The sequence below is a fragment of the Python bivittatus genome, unplaced genomic scaffold (assembly GCF_059951505.1).
Source record: "Python bivittatus isolate LINGU-HERP-01145 unplaced genomic scaffold, Pbiv_v1 ctg000700_np1212, whole genome shotgun sequence".
In the NCBI taxonomy this organism is placed as follows: Eukaryota; Metazoa; Chordata; class Lepidosauria; order Squamata; family Pythonidae; genus Python; species Python bivittatus.
In genome coordinates this window covers 57,870,091-57,881,246 of record NW_028277098.1, presented here as the reverse complement: position 1 = coordinate 57,881,246, position 11,156 = coordinate 57,870,091, and the positions used below count along the sequence as shown (strand labels likewise).

The following is an 11,156-nucleotide window of genomic DNA, read 5'->3' as shown; positions in this document are numbered from 1 at the left end:
CTTTGGAAGTAGGTATGGAATGCTAAACCAGGAGCTTTCCATAGAATGAATATAATTACAAATTAAAGTGAAGAAATTATTTGTTATGTAGCAGAAATGAGGGAAACCTGGAAAATATTTTAGAGATTGGTAGAGGAATGATAATGATATCCTGAACAGTGGAATTGAAACAAATGCTATGCAACTTACTATCCAAACAACAACAACAACAACAAATAAATGAGGAAGTTGAAAAATAATAAGGCTGCAGGTGTAGTGTAACTAAAGATATGGATGTGGAATGCTTATGCTGCTATGCAACTTGCTTAATATGGCTGTAAAAGATGCATCTGTGCTTGATGATTGGAAGAATAAGAGTAAATGCAAAAACTACATTATTATGTAGTTATGGATTCGTTTTTTTAGGCGTGCCCAGGAAGGTGTTTGGCAGAATTTGGATTGAAAGGGCACAGAAGGTGACAATGAGCAGAAACTGGAAAGTCCAATGCCTCTTTTAACCAGGAGGGGCATGCAGGTCAGATTTCTGCTGTTCAGCAACACTGAGAAATGGATATATGAACAGATATTGTACAGTTGTTGATTTAGTGAATAAATGTGATCAAATGAATATGGCATTGAAGGTTGGTTGCTGAAATTTTGTGGCAAAATAGTTGAATTTCAACAGCACAATTTGAGGCTGTTTCCCAAGAGCAGTGTAAGTTAAGTCTGAGAATGGTAGCAGTTTGTCTTACAGAAGCCTCGCATACTTATTCCCACCCTTAACCTGCCAGTGTCAAATATCCCAACTCCCACCAAATTCGGTGCCCTTTATAATTCATTCATCCTTCTCCAATGATATTATGTTGTGATAAGAGAGCCCCTGCAGTTCTCCAGAAGGTTGAGAGGTTGAGTTGTGGCCCTTGATCTTTCAGATATTGTCCTTCTCTGCACTAAAAGAAGTAAACATGACAGTAAGCTTACTTAACTGGAAATACTGAGTACAGTATGCTGTTTAGGAAATAGAAACTTTTGCAACTTGCACGTAGCTTGTATAAGCAAACCGTTCAATGTTTAGTTTTAGACAAATCCTTTGTTTTTTCTTTCATCGCTAAAAACATATTCTTCCTAGTTATTTGACAGTTCTTCCAATTTCCCCGACAGTCTGCAAAGTGCTAATTCATCTGCCAATAAAACAAATTTAAAGAGTTTAGAGTAAAATGGTGGCATTTGGGTCTCATCAGTTGTGAGTGTTGAGTTTGTGCATGTGTGTGTGTGTAAAGCTATATAATTATATGAAATATATAGTAAGTTGTATATAACTTGTCTAGTTATAAGTTATGTCATGACTTAACCAGACTTGTGACTGAGTTTAACAGAACATAAATTCAGCTAAATTTGTCTGATACAACTCATGGTTTATTATAGCAACAGTTCTGAGTACCTTGCCTGCTATTCACATGTCTCCGTACAAGTTTCTCATACATGTGAAGCTTTTAAGTTTGTATAATGAGAATGCAGTGCAACAAGAGGGAGAGATCCCCCAAAACTGGGAAATACATTCCTTACATAGAGTTGACCAATCAGTACCCACTGGCCATTTAATTCTCTGTTACTCAACAGATGATACATAATCCATCCTTGCTTGCTTTCTATGACTGGTTCATGGTTTCTTCTTTCTACTCCTTTCATTGCTTATCCTTGTGGCTGCCATTGCTCTTTTGAAAACCACCACGAGTGAGTGAGTGAGTGCATGTGTCAGTGTTTCTCAACCTCAGGAACTTTAAGACGTGTGGACTTCAACTGCCAGAATTCCTCAGCCAGCCATGCTGGCTAGGGAATTCTGGGAGTTGAAGTCCACATGTCTTAAAGTACCCGAGGCTGAAAAACAGTGGTGTGTGTATTCATATGCAATAATATTATGGTTACTACTGAGGCTACTATAAACAGCAAATTGATAAATAAATGGAGGCACCCAGAGTGGCAAGTAAGAAAGTATTTATTAATGAATAACTGCACATTTCAGTAATATTCCAATAATGACTTTTCTAGACCCTGCTGGTTTGTTGTTGTCTTGTGGTGCCTAATACAACAAGGATGAGGAATGCATAAGAGCCTCCAAATCATGTAGGAAGGAATCTCTCATCATTTCCTAAGCATTGGAGTTCTAGTTAGGGCTGATGGGAGTTGGAGTTCAACAACTGGAAACTCTTGCACATTGTCAATTTTGATTTAAAGGGAAGGGATTCCCATGCTGGTCCATAAGAATATTATTAGCTTTTTTCTCCCTGTGTGGCAACCTTGAACACAAAGTTGTATTAATCTAGCTGTACTTTTAAGCATGCAAGAGATAAAGAAAGTGGGGGGAGGGAGAGAAAGGAGGTCAATTGTCAGAGCATGAAAATTTATTTGGCTCACATATATTATTACATATTAAAGGGTTAACTGTAGGCTGGGATATTTAAACACTTCTAACTAGGTACGCACAAGCTTGTTTGTTCAGGTAAATAAGGAAGGAATTAGATATAATGGGGAAAGAAGGCTTTTCCTGAACACTGCATTCCTTGTATTCAGCTACAGATCTATCTTTGGTGCATAACTTTTTTCAGATGCTGATTAGATGAATGCATTTCTTCTCATATTCATTCTCCATTGCACAGTTTCTCTGAACAGTGTGGCTACCTGCCTGCATTCCTTAGTGTGTGGCAGATGTTTATGGGGGTATCTTTTCTTTGCAGGTTTGATATGTCTTTGAGCATTTCACTCCCTGCATACAATACTTGGTTTCAGATGCAGGGATAAAGCATAGCTTTTGTTCTTTTAACCACCTTAATCAACTCTTGGCTATTCCAACCTCTCTTCTTTGACCCCTCTGTGCTCAGTGAAGGTGCTTAAGGTTGGCTGGAGCATTTGCCTCACTATTGGACTGATGCTGCTGCTGGTAACTGATACATCTCTGAACATCTAAAGGGTAAGTGTGAATGTTTATAACTGATCAATTTAAGAAGCAGACCTCTTCATTACTCTAAAAATGCCAATGCCTTCTTTCTGCAAAGTCTTCAAGGAGAATGATCAAGATTTTAAGATTTGTTGGCCAATCCTTATGTGTTTCCTATCTTCACTACAGCTGAACGCCAGCTCACTGAGTGCTTTTTCCATTCTTTGCAATTAGAGAACAATTCACTGAAGTATCCCTGGGATATTCAACAACCTTTTCAAATTGAATGGCTAATCCCTTTCTTACTGCTTTGCTGACGTGGTATAGTTATGTAGTCACAAATGCTCTCCATTAGGCACAAATCTGCAGTTCAGTGAACTAGTGCCAATTCAGTACTGACATGTCATTACATTGTGGGCCATATGTGTTGCATTAATATGCACACCTAATAATCTACAGTTTGTGGTAACTGCCTTGTATATTACAGAAGTTGTATTGGAACAGACTCTTTCTTTGTCCATTGTTCCTCCTTAGCCAGGAATAGTTTGATACTTCTTTTGCTTCCTTCCATGTTAGACATATAGAGAATGATAGCCAAGATACAGCCTTAGAAGAAGGAACTGGAATTCAAGGGCTTGGGTACAATGTCTCTATGTAGATTGTACTAACTTTGCTGATCTCAGGATGTCACCAGTGCGCTATGATGGGAGTCAGCTCTGGTGCCATGTGGCTTGAGAGGAACAGATATTAACACATAAAAACAAAATACTGCTCCCTTTAATGGATACCTAATATACTTGTAATAAATAAGTAAATAAATAGTGACTGCTGGGGGGTGGAAGATATCCATTAATAATTTGCATTTTGCAATATATTTTTCTCCCCACTCCTCATGTCAGCAACCTCTCATTTCCCACCCTCAAACCACAAGCAAATTGGCATCATTAATTGATTTTTTCTTTCTGTGGTTATGCTTGGTTAGTGAAACACAAATGACAGCTCACCTGCCAAATCCTTCACAACCATTTCTCATGGGTCCAGGATCCTTGTCGGGCAAGTGGCTTCCCAGGAGAGGGAAGAGGGTTTTAAAATAGGGGCTTCTCAGCATTTTGAGGAGAACATCAAGCTCTGCTGCCCAGCTGGGGCATGCTCAGGTTTATGCTCAGTTGACATTTGGACCACTCCCCATACTGTTTTCATCTCAGAGGTAATCAATAGAGTGCAGGTGGAGAGAGGGCACTCTGACCCTGGACATGGAGACTTGTGTATGCAAAAGCATATGAACATCAAAGCCAACTCAGAATAGGGGATGTCATCATACATGCATCTCAGCAGTGATCCAGGTGAATTCCTGGATGTTGGTTGCCACCTCTTCTGATCTAGAGATAGGACTGAAGATCTAAGACAACATGAGCATTTCTTCAAACACATGGTGTTAATTTCTGGAAGATGAACATAGAGAATTTCCTTGGAGGGAGATTGGGTGATCAACTGAAAATTGAGAATGAAATCCTGGGGAGACATAAAGGTGAGAACATATAAAGGAATGGTCCCAGAAATGATTCACTGGAATATGTCTCTATTTAATATTAAATATTAATATTAATATTAATCTCTTAATATTAAACATATTAAGAAAAATATGTTTGCTTTTTTCTACACTAAATTTTGCTTACTTCTTAGGCTTTCTATTGGATATAAAATGTCATCATTGCCATTAAAAAATATTGTGGTACCAAAATGTTTGTTCTTTGATTGTGAAAATTTTGAAGATCAGAGCTTTAATCAATTTTCAGAGTGAGCACATTGGATAATATAGAGCAAATCAGTCTTTCCCAGTCTCAATTCTTCACCTGTAAAATGGGCATATGGACCCATTCTAGGCAGTTGTGAGAGTATGAGTCAAGTATTCTGCCCAAAGCTATTCATAATTGTACCTTAATAACAACAACAAAAGAATACCAATAAATAATAATATAGCTAGGACATGGGAAATATAAAAGTGGATCAGTGAGTGATTCAATGTGTTCTATTCATAGTTATTCTTATAAATACTTAGGATGAATCCTTTTATTTATATAGCATATCATTGGCTTAAGGATTCCTTCTTGTTCTTTGCATAATTTTGAGCACAATGTGTTCAATAGTGATAAGCTGCAATGTGAACAGTTTAGTATAGAATCAGTATAGGAGTGAGTGGTTTTTTATTGTTAATATAGCTATGAACAATGTATAATAAGATTCTGTAGTTACAATATGACTATGTTAATGTGGAGTGAGAAACTTTAGCAATATGGTGAAATAATTTTTCACCCACTGAGTTGAAGATACCTTACCTGGGTTTTAAAAAGAAACAAAATCATTTAATACTCACTTGGGACTTGTGAGTATCTAAAAATTTGGAATCAAAATTTCATTCTCCTTTTCCCCAGTTTTCCACCTACAAAGTGGGGACAATACTGCCACCTCTCTGAGATAGCTGGACTGGTGCTTTTATTGGGACGTCCTATATTGGGGAGATGACACAGGTTCTTAGGTTTGTTTCTTAAAAGTGTTGTGGGGAATTATAAACAAATCACAAATGTAATAATGATGAAGAAGCTACTGTACCATCAATATTAAATCTATTAATGTGTTGGATTCTTAGTTCCCTGTGATGGGTTAATGATCAACCTGAGGTATAGTGCACCTCACATCTGAAAAGAAGCAATCAGAAGTATCTCAGTTTAGTTCCATTTCAAAAGCTCACATCTTACTTTTCTTATTAGCATTTTCTCAAGCATAATATAAATTCACGCAGCTGCAGATAATTATATTCCTAGACCTCCAATTATAAATGTAGCTGACCAAGCTTGTTTTGAATAGGTGTGGATCAGAACCAGGGACAGTTCTCAAAGACTTACATGTCTTTTTTCCTTTGACATGTTGTGAAGGAGATCTCACTTACATCCCTCATTATGTTAACGAAATGAAAATTCTGATCTTAGAGAGGTTCATATAGTGACTGGGCTTTCCAAGTTATGTGAATTCACAATGACAATGAAGTCAAATAATCACAATGTAATGTTTAGTCTGTGATGGAAATATGTACATTGGCTATAGTAGGTGTTGAATTTCATATATATATATATTTCTGTGTATCTCAATCCTCATTCAAAAATCTGGTATTTAAAATGTTTGACAACTAAAATAATGTTCCCTTTTGAACCAAGGTGCAATATTATCCTATAAGCGTAGGTTGCAATCTTTTGGATAGACATGGACACTGTACTATAAAGCAAAATACTCTTGAAATTCAGTTCCTCGGATAGCAAAGTATCTTCCATGTCCAATCACATAAACCCCTAGTAAAATATTGCCTTTCCCTCTACACCAGCTAATAGGAGTTTGCTTATTTTTGTTCCAACCTTCTAGATTTTGAAAGCTGGGAACAAACTTAAAACCAACCTAACATTAGGCTATTTATTTATTTATCAAAATTTGTAAGTCTACTTGATTCCATAGCAACTCTAGGTCATGTACAATATTAAAAGCAAATTAGCAATAACAGCTAGAGAAGAAAAATGTTGAGCATCCAGAAAGAGTAAAATCAGCACCTTCCCACACATACAATATTCCTACAACAGACCCACCACCCAACGTATCCCAAGGCCTGGGTGAAGAATCAGGTTTTAAGACCCTTTCTAAATGAGGCCAAGGTAGGGGAATACAAATCTCCCCGGGGGAAGCTGTTTCAGGAGGCAGACACCATGACAGAGAAGGCTCGCTTCCTAAGTCCCTTCAGATGACACTGTTTAATTGATGGAACCCAAAATATTTCAACTGTGCCAGATGAAACAGGATTGTCAGACATTACTATTAAGCCTAATATGAAGCATTAGGGACTTCAGATGTGTCCTACAGAAAGAATATAACTCCTAGATTTGGGGGGTGGGGTAAAAATTTAAAATGAAAACTTTTGCTATAATAATATGAGACAGGATTGCAAAATATTTTTCCATTCCAGATCCAGATAAACTGTAAAGCCTTGATAAACTGTGAAGAAATTTTATAAAGTTTGAGAGGAGGGCTAGGATGAGCAAACAGGAAAGGGAAGTTGCACTAGTGAAAGTTGTAAGAAAAACCCTTTTCCATACTTTAAAATCAGCCAAATTCTTGGTTCCATGGGATATATCTATATTACCATGTCTAGTATTCTCAACACAAGAAAGGGGCCAAGAAGCAATCAGAAATCCAGTTTGCTTTTTTTGCTTCCATTGCATTTCCCCCTGATATTTGGGATTTGTATTTTTATTCGCTGTACTTATTTTGTTCAGTCTTATTCTTGTCTTAACTGCATTTAACTTAACTGCATTTCATGGCTGGAGAATGGTCTATGCTTTTTAAGAAGACCTGAACACAGCTGGGTAGGCATACATTTCTATAATTTGGTATCTTTCAAAAAACCTTCATCGCAACTTGTTTCCTGCTATGCCAAACACAACCTGGCAATCTGGATTTGGAATGATTGGTGGTTAAGTTGCATTGGTTTTGGTGCCCAGTTTTCATTTAAAGTTTAAAAAGCACAGAAGACCTGCCAAGTTTTAAGTCACTGGAAGACTGGGTGCATATGCGTGTATTCACACAGACTCCCTGAGCTTCCATCTCCTGGGCTTCCAGCAGTGTTGTCAATTCGCATATGTTTACTTACAGAGCTTTGCTATGCAATTCCTCCTAAACCAAACTATTTGCTAATGGAATTAAGTTTAATTAATTATCTGGAGTAGGCGTTATTCTCTGTTTTTAATAAAAGCAATCTGGGCTTTGTGGAAAACAGTGGAAGAAAATGACAGACTGCCTAAGCCAAGGACAGAATGTGACAATTCTGTAGGGTGACTGGACTTCAGATCTGAACAGCTCCACAGTGTAAAACACTATTCTGGTTCAAATAACTGGAATTTAGTGCTTTTTTGTGGGATTCTAAAAAGCTTTTAAAATGTTTTATATATGAACTGCTTTGAACATAGGCAAAAGGACATATCAGAGCTGAATAATACATCGGTATGAAAAGAGAGTTTCTCTTGGAACTTGTCCATGCCAGATACTTGACAAACACATTTTCAGTTCACTGTGGATCAACTGACTGGGATTTTAGGCTGGAGTAGTGAAGTGGAACAAGCAGATTATATTACAAAAATGACACTTTAAAAGCATGCTCTGTGTTGGAACACCATTTGACAGGAGGACACCTGTCCCAAAGGGGTACAGTTAAGGATTAATTTTCCCTATAGAATTTTAAAGAAATTATTGGTTCCATTCTCATTCTTCATTTTTAGCCTACATTATTCTTAGGTGGAGGGTGCAGGTGTAGCATGTTCAGTATATTAATATGGTAGCTTGAAGTAGAGCTGGATCCACTCACTTGTGGGGTTTGCTATTTTGCACTGCTTCCTTGTCTCATCTTTATTTAGCTTGTTTATTTGTAACTCAGTAAATTTTGTGGGTGACCAAAATGCAATGAGACAATATTATCAGCAGTTTTAACCATGTTTTAAACAATCATATTGCTACTTTCTTCTATTCCTCTCACTATTCAAGTTGTCTGGATAATTATTGTAAATATCTGATGTTAGGCCAGAATTTAGGAACTCTCTTGTTTGACTACAATTCCATCACCCCAGACTATTGATTATATTGGCTGGGACTCACTGGATTCCAGTACTATTTAGCGGGTCATCCATTACCTAAAACTGTGTTAGGCTTAAACCTCAGCTGAGGAAAATATTAAGCAAAAAGATTCTCCATAGCAGAAAGGGAAAGGTTGAGTATCTGAGATAATTTATAGTTTTACTTGGAGATAACACTTCAAGATTGAAGATTTCTTGCCCTCAAATTTTGCATATGATTGATTGCACAGGGTTGTTTTCTTTTTAATAATTCTGCACAGGAAACTTCCTTCCTTCCTTCCTTCCTTCCTTCCTTCCTTCCTTCCTTCCTTCCTTCCTTCCTTCCTTCCTTCCTTCCTTCCTTCCTTCCTTCCTTTTTTTCTCCTTGACCTTTATGTAAGTACAATATGCTTCTAACTATGTAAATAAAATTACAAATTGGTGAGTCAACATTTGCATTTCATCTAGTTTAGATATGATACTCTAATTACATTCCTCTCCACTGCTATTTTAAATGAGAGTCATAACCATACAATACTGGACTACATGTTTGGCTCTGAGATAACTTTTCCTCTGTACCTCATCTAATGCTGTCTTTGAAATATCTTCCTCCAAATGATTGATTCATCATAACTGTGCATAAAATGAGTGTTTGTTTTTACATGCATAATAGGTCAGTGACACAGTTTGAAAATTGTTTACTGGAAGCTACCCATAGTACTTTGGGCTCCCTGCAAAAGAAACACATTCAGAGAAATTTGGTTAGGACCACAAAGCTCCACAGAGGTAGTTTCATGTCTCTCTTTGCTGCTATCTAGTGGTCATCTGTATTTTTGCAGTTCAGATATAGTAGATTTAGATTTTTAGACTTTTTCTTCACTGGAAGATCAGGATATGGATAAAGAAATATGAGAAGCAACACTTTGAGGCATGTCACAGAATGGAAAATATTAATTCATGTATATTACTTTATTTATTTATTTATATGTATTTATTTATTTATTGCCAAATCTACATGAATATAGTTTTGTATAAAGAACATTAGGAGAATTATAATGTAGAAATACAAGTTGGAAACTAGTATCAAGCAGGCCATTCCTACCAGCCACACTAAAACACAGCATGATGTAAGCTTGCCTATAACAGATTTAGAACACCATGAGAATAAAAAAGTATTTTGTCTGGAAAGATCTTGGAGTGGATCCCTGTCAGGCGTCCTCAGGGAAGGCAGTTCACAACAAGGGGCTGCATCTTAAAGGCGTGTTTTGTGGCTGTCCCCAGCATAGCTTGCCTTTGTCGGTGATTGCAAGGCCTAGGGGTTATGGAGAACAAGCCTTTTGATCCCATGGTCCTACTCCACTCATTCATGAAGCTCTCTGGCTGATTTTCAGAGCTCACTTTCTCCCTACCCAATGTTCATTACTGGCTCACTGTTGTAGGAATAATACTGTATTAGGAGAGACTCCCATTCATGAGAGTCTCTAGAAAAGAGATACTCTTTTTCTTGAGCTCTTACAAAAATGGTGAGATTTAAATGTAATAAATAAGTAACTAGTAATCAATTTAAAAAGTGCATCAGGAACATACACTAGATCTAATGTTAGCAACTGTTAGAATACAGACAGTCTTACTATACTACATGAAAAACATTTATGTAAGGTTCTAGATCGATTTGAACTGTTTGGTCAGTTACAGTATTTAAACAAAAGCTTGTTTTATTCTTGGAAACTTAATTAGCTCTCCATTCTGATGTTAACTTTTCCACAGCACTTGCTTTCTTACAAAATAAAAACTCAGATGTTTAGGATGCTGATATCTGTGCCTGTTTCCAAATTCCATCTATCATTTTGGTGTGAAGTGGTGATCTCCCAACGTCATTGCCATTACATTTCCTTGTTACACAAGATCGGGTCAAATCACAAAATAGTTAATTTACGTACAAGATGACTTGACTTTAGTCTCAAGCTCTCTCCAAGGTACTGGGACTGACAATGAGGAAGTACAAAGAGAAAAAAACACATAACTGTTCCATGATTAATCACTGTTTGTTTAAACCCCAAGGAATCGGATTGCATCTGAAAGGTTCTGGCCTTTAAGCAATTAATATATGCACTGAGAACTCATCTGTAGCATGCAAATTCATAGTTGGCACATCTAATGTCCCTGGCATAACTAATGTACTACTAATCATATATATGCTACTATGATTCCAAGGGCATGAAAAAGAGAGATGATATAGATAAAAAGTAGAGTTGTGTAAAGCTTTAATATGGAGATTCAATAGCAACTTGATCACATCTACAAATTGAATTGAACTTTGAATTGAACCAGAAAGTTAAATTAGAATTATTAGATTGAATCCAATGCCTCTAAACTGGTGCAATAGTTCAGAAGGGCTTTGCACATGTGCAGTTTCCCTTTTAAAAATGACATTGAAATAACCCAACTCAATGCTTCAAATCAGACAGGAACCAGTCCACACACCCCTAATAAAAGGAGCAGAGCGGAAAATAGAATATGGTTTGGTTTATATGTCATGCTGAGGCAAAACATGGCTTGCTTGCTTATGATTCATCATTTTAGGTGAATTTGGTTCA

At 36.9% G+C, this 11,156-nt stretch overlaps 1 protein-coding gene across 2 annotated transcripts in view; it reads left to right on the top strand.

The window, feature by feature from the left end:
- The first annotated feature begins 2,545 nt into the window (after positions 1 to 2,545).
- SPDEF (SAM pointed domain containing ETS transcription factor) overlaps positions 2,546 to 11,156 on the top strand; it is a 29,344-nt gene continuing 20,733 nt past the window's right edge. The window contains exon 1 of one of the 2 annotated variants that reach the window (XM_088128488.1): positions 2,546 to 2,947. Coding sequence is in view for 1 of the 2 variants with exons in the window: in XM_088128489.1 (XP_087984615.1) it covers positions 4,364 to 4,442 (79 nt within the window). In the remaining variant the exon portion in view is untranslated. Of the gene's footprint in view, positions 2,948 to 4,258; positions 4,443 to 11,156 lie in introns of those variants that run through there. The other variant, XM_088128489.1, reaches the window with a different exon arrangement.